This window comes from Cataglyphis hispanica, chromosome 11 (genome assembly GCF_021464435.1).
Source record: "Cataglyphis hispanica isolate Lineage 1 chromosome 11, ULB_Chis1_1.0, whole genome shotgun sequence".
NCBI lineage: Eukaryota > Metazoa > Arthropoda > Insecta > Hymenoptera > Formicidae > Cataglyphis > Cataglyphis hispanica.
In genome coordinates this window covers 4,996,417-5,011,684 of record NC_065964.1, presented here as the reverse complement: position 1 = coordinate 5,011,684, position 15,268 = coordinate 4,996,417, and the positions used below count along the sequence as shown (strand labels likewise).

At 34.4% G+C, this 15,268-nt stretch overlaps 2 protein-coding genes across 5 annotated transcripts in view; one reads left to right on the top strand and one right to left on the bottom strand.

Moving 5' to 3' along the window:
* The window catches only part of LOC126852778 (beta-galactosidase), a 108,201-nt gene that overhangs the window by 34,600 nt on the left and 58,333 nt on the right, over window positions 1-15,268 (top strand). The window lies entirely within an intron of this gene.
* The window catches only part of LOC126852784 (inhibitory POU protein), a 38,898-nt gene that overhangs the window by 971 nt on the left and 22,659 nt on the right, over window positions 1-15,268 (bottom strand). The window contains exons 2-3 of the mRNA XM_050597944.1: window positions 12,279-12,335; window positions 4,136-4,342 (exon numbers count right to left, since the gene is read on the bottom strand). Coding sequence (XP_050453901.1) covers window positions 4,136-4,342; window positions 12,279-12,335 — 264 coding nt within the window. The remainder of the gene's footprint in view (window positions 1-4,135; window positions 4,343-12,278; window positions 12,336-15,268) is intronic.

Sequence of the window (15,268 nt, the reverse complement as noted above, 5' to 3'; positions counted from 1 at the left end):
AACTACAAGAATTCTGACAGATTACATAGGAAAATTGAAGAAAATCTTATGTATATTAAGATTTAATATTTCATTTCTTTTTGAATGTCGAGTATTTACTCTTATTTTTCAGATATTCTATAATATAATGAAATTATATATTTAAACATTTCAAGCTTTTTCTTTTATTAATATACTCGATTTACTTATGTTACTTCTCTAATATTATGATTAACAACAATACATCAGCATAAGAGGAAATCTGTAATAGATTTTATTTAATTCTTTATAATATTTGCTAAACGTTAATTATATCTGGAAATATAATCTAAATTAAACATACACATAAATATTTTAAATTATTTATTGACATACAAATTTTTTATAATTAATTTTCTAATTATTAAATTATTTTAATATTAACAATTGCAAGCTTGCAAAAAATATTTTGCAATTTTAAAATGTCATGTAAATTTTACTTTAACTGATATTTAATATTATAAAAATAACGATATAAATTAAATTATAATGAATTGTGATAATTAGATAATTATATTAACAAAAATTTTTTGCGAAAAATTTTATTTGCTATTCTTTTTCAAGCAAGATGAAGTGTAGAAATGTGAATACGGTGAAAGGCCGGATACGTATCGTATTGCCGAGTTTGCGGAAATGCATTTTGATGAAGCACCATCGTGGGGTGTAGGGAAGGGGCATGAATGAAGGGGATAAAAAGCAAAGTTAGGTCGAGTGCGGTGAAGAGAGCAGGAAATATGTACAAGCTAACACGCATAATTATGCAGCACGTGCGGCCGTCGTCACGAATGCAGGACGCACTTCGCGAGCACACACACACAACTCTTTAGAAATTATATATTTATGAGCTTCTTTCATATTTTTCTCCGCTTAAAGTGCCGTTACATAAGCGGCGTGCTATTAACTTGTTCTTGCAATTAATTTTGGGATTAACTTCCTTCAGATTAATATCGGGTGTTACAAAGCTCAATCATGCCGCATGTATTCGCGAATACGAATTGCAGAGTAGTAGACAAGAGAAACTATATTTTTTTTTTTTTTATCTTCACGTTTACGTCTTTCTGGAAATATTCCAATATTATGTACTGCGATTCTTATTTGAGTTGTATGATCAATTTATTGGCTTAATTTATTTTAATTGATAAATTTTTTTTGATACATGATTTATTTATTGTGACTTTTGCCCCTACTTAAATATGTATGCGTATCACGTACACATGTACAATCTTGTTTACACATATAAAATGATCTAGTCTCACGGGAATATACTGAATTAACTAGACGCCACGGTTTCGACCGTGGGGACAGGACATGTAATTAGAATTAGTTGACGCGTATATTTCAGAAATAAAATGTTCCTTATACACACACACACACACACACACACACACAGAAATAAACTCATTTGACGAAAATTTACACGACAAAGGCCAATTGATAAAATAAATTCGATTATATACAAATTTTATTATAAAATGATCATATTTTTTCATTAAAAAAAAAAAAAGAAAAACAGAAAAAAAACGATGTAGATGAATAAAAAATATATCAAAATTTATAACTAATATAATAATATTTAAATGTACTTATATAATAATAAAAAAAAACATAAGGAATTAAATGAATAAGCATTTATTTAAATATTCGCATTTATTTAAATATAACTCCTATAATGATACGCGAATCCTTTCATGAATAAATTTTTCAGGAAACATTTCCGCGCGTGTGCGTTTATACCGGAACATTTTTATCAAGCATTGTACACATCCTTTTCAATCCCGATCTAATCCCCTCTCGTTTGTTTACATCCGGTTACATTAATTATTCTCAGTTTTGGATATATACAGGATTGCGACGGCGGTCCACGTTCGGACAGTTCGTAATATACGCGATACCAGCGAAAAAAAAAAATATATATATATATATATACACCGTTAAAATCTACTACTCCAAAAATATCCGCGTCGTTCGCACATAACCCGGCCCATTACCTCACGTATACATACATAAGCGCTTATACACGAATCTCGCGGGGCGCCGGCTTGCACACATACATAGACGCGTAAGGCACAACACGCGCATCATCTATTCTCATGAGAACGGCAGTATAGCGAGCTAACTGGATGGCACGGTTTCGGTCGACGGTGGTGTACTATAGGATAGCGCAGTTACATCAGAAATGCAAGGGGGGGATGCACGGACAGCGTGGAAAAGGCAGAAGGTGGATGCTGTCGGGAGCACCACCGCCGGCAAATATACAGGCGAATGCCGGAGCGGGGGGTAGCGGGGGAGCTTGCCCACGGGCGTACGAGGTGTAGGGCCCAAGAGACCCGCGCAATATTTCATCATTACGCTGACACGATGGTAGGGTTAGCCGACTCCTCTATGTTTTGCTCTTTCTCCTTGCTCTATTGCCCACCTCACCCCCTAATTTTTCTTTTCCACTCTTCTTGTTGTTCTCTCCCGATCCCTTCACGCTGCGTCAGCTCCACGCTGTTTTTATCTCTGTCTTTCTTTTCTGATATATATCGTGAGTCTAAAATCATGCGATTTTTTTTTTTTTTTTGTTTTTTTATTGCTCTCTCTCTCTTTCTCCTATCGATTTTTGTTACATTTTCTACATTTTGTATACTCGTACATGCTTTCTCGAAAATCATATTTATTAAACGTCACGGTATATAGTTTGATGTTATTATTGTTGTGTGAAATTGTAATTGAATAAGCTCGGCTTTTCTAGCCACTGCATGTGAAATGGAGAATCATTTATACAACACTCAAAAAACGTAAAGTTCTCGAAATTGATTTATAAATGAAATCGTACATATTAAAACAAAAGAAATTATCAATTTCCATTATCTTATTGTTGTATTTGCATATTAATAAAGATAATCGCATGTGAACAAAAATTTTCAGTTTTAAATTTCATGAAAATATTTTCAATTTAGTCCGTTTCCATGATGAAAATTATAGAATTGATTTCGGGAAACATCATCTTAGAAAATAGCATCAAACTTTGCAAAGCTAGGAAAAAAAAAAAAAAGAAAAAAAATACACACGAATTATAAAATTCTGAGCAATTTGTATCTCAGAAAGCGTCGAGGAGTCGGGAGAGAGACGATTTATAACAGATGAAATCACATACGCAGATCCGCGGGTGGCCGATACGAGAAAAGTTAAGCAAAACCCGTCTCGAACCCTCATACCGCAGACACGGGTCCCGTACCCTTAGAATTCATCGCGGGGGCATTACAAGCACACCGTCGCGACACGGAGATAATATATATATATATATATATGTATACAGCATAAGCGCCAACATGCCGCCCCTTACATTTGAGAAGATCATTCCGGGTCGATGCGCGTTGGTTGCTCGACGTCGTCCCTCCCCCGTATTCATTCATCGGCATCAGATTGCTCAGATTAGCATAAGGTAGACTGCGGGGCAACAAATTGAAATGCAATTTGCTGCGAGATTGTACACAGTGTATTGAGAGGCGGCGCGCGTTTCTAAGCGGCATAATCATGTCGCTAAAACTGCACGCGGTTACGAATACACGACAACAGTAATAAATATAACGCGGCTTATTAACCATTAAAGAGCGGGGGAAATTAAAATCGCTGTCTGCATTGTCCGCGATATTAACAAATAAACTGCGTAAATTAAATTTTTCAATCTGCCGATTAAATATGAATCCAAAATTAATTGCCGGTCATAATTAATTATTGGCAACGATTTTAACTCTGACCGTTGGATTCGTTGCATTTTATGGATGCGTGCGGGGGATGATTTACGAAATGGCAACGCGCTGGGGCGGCGAGAAGGGGGCACCTTTATTGCGATAATCGTTCTATATGGATAATTTTATTTTTACATTTATAATTTTTTTTCTTTTTATTACATTATTCTCTCACTGTAGTTATGATATCTAATAGTAAATAAAAAAATATATATCAAGATATGCATACATATATATATATATATATATATATATATATATATATATATATATATATATACATATATGCATATAAATTTTATGGAGTTCTATTGAGGAGCAAAGTTTATACCTCTAGTTTATTTTTTAATACGATAGAATAGTATATCAAAATGCAGACTCACAAGGAGGTGTGATTGTACCTGATGATGTGGCCGGTTATTTGGATGGGGGGTGGGCATGTGTGCTCCGTGATGATACACAGACACGGGATCGTGCTTCAGTGGCATCGGCGTCCCGGCGTTGTGCTTCCCCAAATCTGCTGCCAAAGCCTCTGCTCTTGAAAGTAAGCCGTCTTGCAAACCGCTATTCAAGCCACTAAACAGATCACCCTGAAACGCAAAGTATATCGTATTTCCATTAAAAATAATACCGTTAACTATTAATTGATCGTTATAACGGTATGCTCTATTATTGCATAATTGTTAAATTTTTCTTTAATTTTTGCGATTTATTTTTGAGCTTTTCTTTTATCACTTTGTCTAAAAAAATACCGTATATAATTATTTTTGATTTGTAAATGGAAATTTTCTTTTACAATTTTTTATTCACAAGTGAATAAGTATTTGAATGCTGAATTATAAAAGATTTTTTTTTTTTTACACAGCTTTCAGATACTAAATCCATTTTTGTTATTGTTTATTAATTATTCTTTTAATCAGAAAATAAGAACATATGAAAAGAGAGGCAAATTATAATTTGCAAGCGTTTCATTGGTAAACATGACAATTATAATGATAGTCGCTGTCATTCTCAATATAAATTCTTATTGAATTTAATCCGTTCGACGCGTTGTCTGGGCAACAGCGAGTTTATGTACCGGATGGCAACATGGCTGTACGATCGATATTCCGAAAATAGTTTTGTTATCCGAGACGTTAGCATTTTCCGAGTTTTTTTTTTTTTTCCAACTCCGAAAACATTTCTATCGCTTAGATTGCACATTAAAGCATTTCCCAGAATTCTCCATTATCTTGAATTATGCAAATTTGATTAGCAATCGCATGAATTGAACAAATAAAGAAAGCATAAAACTTTTTTACTCAACGAGTATTAATATCCATTAGCTGATATTGATTCAAGCAATGTATGACATATTAGTAGGTAGATATTATAACAAGATATTTATTATTTAAAGTTATCTTTATATACGTTTGATTAAAATTTTAATTGTAAATTGAGATGATAGTGTTCGACGATTATATCTGTTTGAAATTTCTAAAAAATATTTAACGGGCGCGACGCGTATTGTAATACTTTTTTAAAGTAAAGATGGAAAACTGCAAAAAATTGCGAGTATAAAATAGATCTAATTGTCGATGTTATATTACATATAAACTTTATATTCAATAGTTGAAATACTTTCTTTCGAAGGCAAGTTTGTCCGAACCCATAAGTTACAAACGCGGTCTCATAAAGGGTTACAAGTTTGAAGAAAACGTTCAAAATACATTTACTCGTCGTGTGAACTGCGAACATGTGTCGTGTGGAAAGAGCGTTTATGTAACTTGCGGAGGGAACATTTCCGGATCTATATATGACTTTTTTTCAGCCTTGAGATGAATAGAATACGCTCTTAAAGTATAGTTAACAGTTTCGGAAAATTGTCCGGCATATGACGGAAAAGTGGCAAAAAAAAAAAACGCGAAATAATGCTCATATAAGACCGAAAATAATTCATTCGACTTTTTTGATGGCTTTTGGCATAATTAATGCCGAGATTCTCGATGTTAAAGATACAGATGGGATTTGCGTGTACAATAATTTCGGCGCAAAGTGATGTGTATAATTGGAAAAACGGCGATATTTGCACGGATAAACGGGCATTAAGTTACGATCCCCTCGAGTCCGGTAACGTCACTGTATTAGCGCGTACACATGCCCTATAATGTTCGGTAATCAAATTCATTCGTTACACTGGAATCGATCCAAAGGATGGATACTTGACCGAGTCTCCCCGGGGACGGTGGACAGACATATATTCGTCAGTATCGGCGGCGAAACTCGTACGAGCCGGAGGGTGGGGGATCATCCTGATTCTCCCTTTCGCGTGTTTGGAGAGATCCGGTCCCCCTCGGCGAAGTCAACATTTAATGGTAACGAAAATAGCTTAAACTACGCTACGGCGAAATTTATGAGCAACGCGAAACGGGATAACAAGAGGGGCGGGGTGTGATTTCATTTCATGGCGCGTTATGCGCGTGAGGGGGCTTCGCCAAAATTTCCTCCTTGCAATCCGTCGATGTAAAAAGAATTTCGTATATAAAAAAAAATATAAATATATATATATTGTTTCATATATTGTTATCATTTTTTTTTTATTTATTTTCAATCAATTTCTTCATTTTTCGATTTTTGTTGTTTGTTTTTCGGCTCGAGGTTCGAATTGCATATTATTTTGTTCAAAAAAGAAAAAGAGAAAGTCGTTTTATTTGCTCGCATAGTGTTTTAGTTCCAGTTTTCCAATAATTTATTATTTTTGATATTGTATATCTTTCTTTTGATCGATAATATAAATACGTATACCACTTAAAAAATACATCATATGCGTTGAATTGTTCACGATGAATTTCTATTAATGCGTTAATTCAATTTGCGTAACTTAATATCGATTGCCGTACACGCGTCAACTGTGGCTGCAGCCAATTTGTTATCACCTATACTCTTCCTTATTGATCAAAACGACTCCTCTAAGAGGATATCTTAATGAAAGCTATACATTACATTCATAGTCTCATATCACTTAGACTTGCCTGTACACCGTGCTGATCGATATTATATGGGACATTTCGCATCAACTACATCTGTCACTTGTGCGACATGTTACTAGGTTCGTTCTACGTTCGAAGAATATCGCGGTTATAAGCCGTATATAACTTATAACATGCCTTTGAAGCCGTTTTCAACGTGAAGGCATTTTTTTAAACCTAAATCGAACACAAAATCTGAATCTTTTAATATTAATACGAAATGTGATTGCCAATTAACGTTAATATGACATTTCAAGGAAATATATAACATCATTTATATTATTATATAATATTTAACATAAAAATAAAGGATACAATTTATAATATAATTTTATATGATATAATTTTATACGCAATATTATATATACATTTTATACACGAGATGAAACGGATAGATCTTCTGTCTGTATTAGTTTTTCATTTCGGCGGTAATTCGATAATAATGTCGCGTAAACTCTTAATTGAATAAAAGAATTTTCAAATAAAAAAAAAATAAATTTTACAATATGATATAGAATTTACTACTATAAATATAGATAAAAGATTTTGTCATTAATGCAGAAAGAAAATTGATAAAAAAGCTTGATGAATATTTTCCACAATAGAAATATCGAATTTTTAAGAATATTTATGTATATATCTTTCCGCGACATCCATGTTTTCCGGTTAAAATATGTATGATTATCAGTTTTTAGAATTCGCATGACGTTGTCGTCTAACAATGATTAATATATTGCGTTCACTAATATAATATGTATAGTACTACTATTGATACTAATGATGTTACTAACGATCTTCAAAATCGCAAATACAAAATTTTGTTACGATATATATATATATATATATATATATATATATATATATATATGCTATACATTATATTCATGGAAACCACAAAGTAACTAGAAGTCTATTTTAAAGATTTATCTAATAAAACTTTAGATTTTCTTAAAAGTTTTTTCTTGTGGCTCAAAAAAAATTTTTTCTCCTCTTTTAAAAAATTTTTTACCCTCTTCGGTGGCTCTTTATTTATCGCACGCTGCCGGGCGCGCCACAAGATTAATCCGAGAGAGTTATCAAAATATCGTTAGCCGAGGCTGAGGCGGGTAAAACTAAAAGTGATTCACTGCTCACTTATTTCATTACGACCTGTAATGTCCGCATTGCTCGATCAATGTTTCATGCGGAAACTACTGGCGTGTGTTCTAACGTTTCGATTATTTATGAACTCCTCGTGTCTTCGTCGGGTACGGCTGGCTTACCCACAACTGTCTCTAGGTTGCTGAACTGCCGTCACTCTTTTTAATCTTTAAATTTCCTTCTCTCTCTCTCTCTCTCTCTCTCTCTCTCTTTCTCTTGCCATATTTTCTCATAACGAAATACAGGATCGTATTTTTATCAGAATTTATATTACATGTACATTGGAATGTTACGGAATGACGAGAATATTGTTTGTCACAAAAAATATGTCTATTATTGAATAATTATATCATATATAAAATAATTTTATACTCGGACGAGGACAGAGAAGAATATTTAGAATGAAAGCAAAATAGAGATATTAATTGCAAAAAAAATTTTTTTTTCTTTTTTTTTAAGTCACGTATAAATTATTTATATTTGATTTGCAATAAGAAGCTTTTTTTCATAGATTTATAAATTGTTATATACTTGTTTTTTATATATTACACATCATTTTAATCCCTAAAAGTTGTAAAAAATCTTTTTTATATATTATTTTCATAAAGTCTTACACAATGAGAATCGAATGTGACAGAAATTATTCGGATTTGATTATCAAAAAGAATGACAGAAGGCAATAAGTTTAAAAATAATTTGCTAAAACGATTTGCTATAATTAAGTATATGTTGCACGTGTCAAAATACGAATGAAATAACTATGTTCTCACACGGAAATATTAATGTATGTGGTAACTTCCCGCAGTGAGAGCCGCACTCAATGACGACGTTTTTCACGCGGACGTGCTACTTAATCGAAACATTAGCAGGACGATAAATCACGATTCACAGCTAAGGGGCAATGGACCCTCTTTTAACGTAACACTTGAACAATAGTCACTCGATCTTCGCGCGTGCACATACGTGGATGTACGTATAAGATTGTAGGGGGAGGAGGGAGAGAATCGAAGTTACTCTTGTAGACTTGGAAAGATCCTAAAGTATCTCTCACATTTTATTATTTCCTTTATCTCTATGCGTCTCTTGTACATGTTAAGCTGAATTAATTAATTAACGTACAGCGAATTTATTTATTTAGGATCAGGAATTAATCACAGTGTGTCACATCGCTTAGTTCATACTCCACTAATACGTGACTATTATGATTATTTAAAAAAAAAAAAAAATATTTTTTAAATTTTTTCTTTTTTTTTAATTTTTGTACTTGCAATCATTTAAAAGAAAATAAAGAAATTGTGCATTATTTATTAATTTAATAAGATGTTTATATATATATATTGTGAACGTAGCTTAACGAAACTACCGAGGATACGGATTGCTCTTATTAGCCACATAGTTAACACTTCCCGTTGTTGTTTAGCAAAGTTTCTTCCCCTTCGCGCGATTCTCTACGTCGTCGCGGTTAATAGAGTCATTTTTCGACGCCGCCGACCCCAGAGCGGGCGAGGATACGTCTTCTGGAAGTAAAGTATTATGAGGATTAGCCAATTACAATTGAATTATCAGACCCTACGGTCCCTCCGTGTAATTTATCCGAGAGAAGACGGCGGGTGTGAGATTAAGTGGATAACATAACTGATAACAAGGTGGGGCCTAGCGCAGGTTCATGCGGAAGATCGAGCGTCAGGTAGCCTCAGGATTTAAGAGGGTGACTTGAAAAGCGAACCAGGAAATGAACGGCGCTTATTAATTTACTTAGATCTTTCTGAAAATTTTATTTGCGTCAAATAATATTATTTTCGAACAAACGATATCTATCAGAATATTAATCTCGTTTTGATGCAAATAGACGAATATTAATACTGTCTCTCGCGAGAGAAACTTTTATTAATCATTATATTATATTAATTATTTTGAAGAAGATATAAATTTATAGCGTATTCATAATTTCCAAAACAAATATAATTCGGGTGTATCTTTCTCGATGCGCGAAAGCAAACTAAGCCGATTACATGGCGCGGCGTTTATCGTGAATAATTCAGCCGTATCAGATGCGCAGAAATTGTTTTGTCTATCGAGAGACACAGTTTTGTTCCCCGGGAAAACGCATTCCCAGAAAATCAATTCTTTTAATTTATTACATTCGAAGCGCAGACGAATGCAAAATTAGATGTCGCCCGGACACATTATCAATATCATACACATGGCAAACCGCCAAGCGTGTGTGCATAAAATCAATTAGCAATTAAAGCCCAGCCGTGTCTGAGCCAAGCGGTTAGTCGGCACCAAGAGCTTATCCGTGGAATTCGATCGATAAACGTCGGCCCCAAGCAGGGTCCGTCGCGTTCGATAAGATACGAATAGCATCGACATCAATACTAAGAGAGAAGCGCATCAATAGCGAATAAAAAAATAAATCTCGTCACGCGCGGCGCGGCGTGCGGTTCAATTACGTATCTGTCCGTATATGAGATTAATTAGCGATCAACCTAGCTCTCCTCCTCTTCTTTCTCTCTCTCTCTCTCTCTCTGTCTGTCTGTGTCCCTCCTTTTCTCTCTCGTGCGCGCTTACACTCTCTCGATTCAAATGCAGAGTCGGTGCGCTCGGACTCGTCGGCTATCGGATATCGCAAATTGGGACAATTACGTTATTTCCGTCCGATAACCTACATCACGGAGTAGAGTCTGACGCATGAATAAGTAATATCCACCAGAAAATCTGACGTCTGACACGAAAACGGGGAGTCTGTTCAAATTATCACTTGCATGGCGGAGTACCTACCGTCTAGAGTAAAGAACATTATATTCGCGCGCCGGGTTTTGGCTCTATAAGGATCATCAAATTCAGTTTTGTTTGGTAGCGCAGACGCGACACCGACCCCATCGCCGTCGCTGTCGCTGTCGCCGCCGCCGCCGCCGTCGCCGTCGCCGCCGCGGGTATCATCGATTTATAATACCGCTGTTATAACGTCACCCTCCCTTTACGCCGTTAATATTAACCTATTGTCGCTAATATTATTATATATTTGCATCTTTTTGCGCCGCGACATCGATAACGTCGCGTTGCATTATCCCTTCGCATTTACCCCGGTTGTCAAATATGCATTATCGATTTTCACTTCCTCTGTTCGGTTGTCGTTGTGCTTCTCCTGTACATTGTTGTTGGGCATTGTTTTGATATTTTTTATTATTATTACTGCGTATATCCCAATATATGCATCGCTCTCTTCTTTTCTCTTCCTTGTCTTTATCGATTTATACGATGGATAGTTCTCGTAAATCGCTATAAATGTATATACACGATTACACGGACGTACGTTGATTGTAGAAATAATAATCTCGTGTACGAGAACGTCCGTCGCTGGTGGAAAATACGAACGGGCGGACAAGAAACGCGCGTTTTCAGACGTTTGGCGCAGCTGCGGGGCTTGCATCTGTTGCATTCGCGGTTGGGCATAAGCGACACATAGCTCTTTTTACGGCACTCCGACTATCCTGCATCGCCTCTCATCTCGTATATCTAAATAATCAATTTACTACTGGCCATAATCGTAACCACGAGTTAGCGAGTTTATGCGAGCCCGACCACCGTAACTACGTGGCTCCGTAAAGCATAAATATTATGGGACATTTCGTATACAGCAACAGTCTCATAATCTTTCTCTCTCACGCCTTCTTTTTTTTTACTTTCTTCCGGTCTTCTTTCTCTCATTACCTTTTTTTTTTTTTTCTCCAGAGAGTAAAATTGTAATCAATCTATACATCCTATATTTGATTGTATTATATTTCTATTCAATAATGAAAACTATATAAATATTATGATAGAATTTGATGTATGTATATTTTACTAAGTATCGGTATAAAAATAATATTATTTAATTTTAGTAATATTTTTAGAAATATATATAATATATTTTTAAAACGGACGACACTAATTATAGTATAATGAATTAAAATACAACTATATAAATATAAATATTGAAATTTTTCCCATTTGTTAAATTTAAAATATTGCTATATATGTATGATAAGAATACAGTGCAACAAAATTGTCATACAATTATGCATCTAATTGGACAGATGGCACGTGATATAATTACATTGTTTCGTCTGAGAACATCTCAAATAATTGAATTGTTCTTAAAATTATATCATGGCGATCTGTCTCCCATTTCGTAAAGATAGAATTAATTCGTCCAAGAGTTCTTCACGTCATCTAGATAAGTTTATAATTAATGAAACGATTAGCACATATTGTGTGCATGAATTTTATTATTATTAATAATAGTTTTTTATCATCACGTGGGTCGAATCAATCTCTAATTACGTGCATAGGAGAAAATTTAAAAAAAAAAAATAAAAAAAGCGTGTGTACTCACATTATGCCTCGGTGACCAAGAATTGCACATAATGGATGCATCTTCCAATATACGACTCTGCAAAATGAAAAAAATGCCATTTCTCATCGTGTATAGAATATATTATAAATCAGTTTTTTTTTTTTTTTAATTTTAAATAATGATAAATATATTTCTCTCTTTTCACATAGAAATGGCAGCGCAGACGAAAATTTAAACTAAAGAAAAACGAAAAGCATATTAAACGTCTAAGCCGATTCTTCGAATACGTTTAAATAAATGTTATTTGTTAAATTTTGTTATTATTTTATCTTGATCAAAATATATATATTTAATATTAATATTAATATATACAGTTTTCAAAATTATAGCGTAACAGATTATAATTTTTATTTATGTCCTTTATATTTGATTTGAATATTACATATACATATATATTTTTTAAACTCAGTCTTGTTTCTACTTGAAACTAAAACTCTCATGCTCTCCGTGTGTCTTACTTTGCAACAAATTATAAGCATCATAACATATTATTGCCATATCTGCGAGAATATCGTATTATACGCGATATAACATGCGCGAAAATGGAATTAATATCGGACTGCATTATTGAAAATATGTATATCCTCTCTCTTAGGAGATCTGTGTTTCGACAAGAGATGTCACGCGGCCAATTCCAACGGTAACAGATCTCAATACACGGCTAATAAACGAAGTCGAAAAATATTTTCAACCGAATGGAAATCGAACATACGCCATTTACATGTCAACGGCACTTAATATTTATCTGATCTGCATAGTTTATTTTTGTGCCGATTTTGTCACCGCGCAGGATACGCACGTGACAATTGCATACGATATATATATATATATATATATATATATATATATATATATATATATAACTATACATTTATATTATATTTAAAGCGAAGCCGAAAGAGAGATTGACAGAATGAGGGCATACCGGCGTCGCGACGCCGTCGCAAATTAAATGAGTCATTTTAGGATTCGCTCGCAGAACTAGGTAATTCAATATCGTCCTTATTAAAGCGTCGGCCAATTCTGCGCGCCCGCGCGTTTCTCGATGACAATGATTATGTCATTACTGGGCACCGAGACTAATATGAATACATCACTCTTCCGAAGCGACATACTTTATTAACGTGTCACACGTCTCCCGATGTATGTGTGTATGCAAGATGATACTTAGGTTCGACGTATACGCACGATATATCATCGAGCTTCGATTGCAGATATACATGCCGCTTAACGTGCATTTGACATGATTTTTCAGTCATTTGTCATCTTTCGTCTCGGCGGATATCGATGCCGCTTCGTCGCGCGATTGTCAAATATTCATCGGGACAAACGAGCGGGAAATATTTCATAGATGAAACCTTTAAAAATTATATTTTAAATGAAATTATTTAACATGGTATCTTAACTGGAGTTGTGACAATTTGCAATTGAAATTTTAATTATTGCGAAAAGTATGAAAATATACGGTGAATATCACTGTCGCATTTTTATACGATCGTCAAAGAATCTCATTAAGAATCTTATCCCGTCGCCCAATTCACTGTCATCCGTTTGACACTTGAACAAGATATCCTATAATTCGATGTTGGTCATTTGACATTTTGGATGAGGTATCTCGAAGATTTGATAAGAATATTCGGCTGACACTTAGACTATGATTACCGTTATCAACGCGATGTAATTTAGCTTTAATATTTCTTGATAACTGATAACATGAATAGAAATATGGAAATTTATATATGTATCGCGCATTAAAAAGAAAAATGATACCAGAAATACAAAAAATATTTTCTCTTTCTAAATTCTATTAATATTTCTTTTGTACATCGAAATATATTTTGAAAAATTTGACGTTTCACAAATGTTACAGAAATATTTAATAAACTATAGTAGTATATTGTTCGAGATGCTATACATCATTATGGTGTAAATTTCAAAAATATATAAATAATATTATCGATTATTAAAAGACTGTAGAAGTATAAACGTTATAGAGCAGACGTTAAAAAAATTTTTTAATAATTTATTTTTAAATAATTTTTTAAATAATTGTGATAAAAAGGAGCGTTTCATACATTGATAGCGATATTTTCATTTTTGAAAAACGCAAAGAATCGACAATTATCTAATTTAATTCAGCGTATTTAAAGTCTTTAAACATATATTGGCATTTAGGAAAATAGGTATCTCCTTTCTTGCTAAATTTTCTCAACCGCGTAAGAGGGATCATCCAAAATGGATTATAGATATATTAATGAATCGAATATTACATATCAGTTATAGAAGCCGAATTGTCCGAACAAGGATAATACGTTTACGCAGCATGTTAGAGCGCATTAGACACCGCCAACTGTATAACGCCGTCTCTTAAATTTACGCACGCTTGCATATATATATTAAAATATGTATCTGCGCACGGATGCATGCACATATACGCGTGCCTGTGTTTCTCGGTGCATCAGAGCTACGGTTACAAAAATCCGATATTGCGTCGCGTATACAAGAGCTACACCACGCGTGCAAGTCTCGCTTTATTCGTTCTTTGCATGTGTATATGTGGTGTGTGCGTACATTCATATATATATATATATATATATATATATATATATATATATATATATATATTTTGTAAGTGCGCGCGCGTGTGCGGCGGAAGCGCTTGTGCTACGAGGCGAAACACATTGCGGACTCGCACGAGTAAACAGACGCAGTCGAATCAGTTTGTCCGGCTAATTGATTTTCCTTCACATGACCGACGATGTGCCGTGTGCGTGTGGGTGCGCGCTGCATGCGCAGCGCGGCCCGAATATACGCATATATAGAGAGACAGTGCAACGCGCCGTACAAATCCAATCCGAAACTCTCGTTTGATTATCAAGCGAATTCCCGCGACCGATTGTAAATCAACTGCTGTGCCATGTGTGCGCCGGTGGATCATACTGATGCTTTGGATTGGATGGTATGGCGGC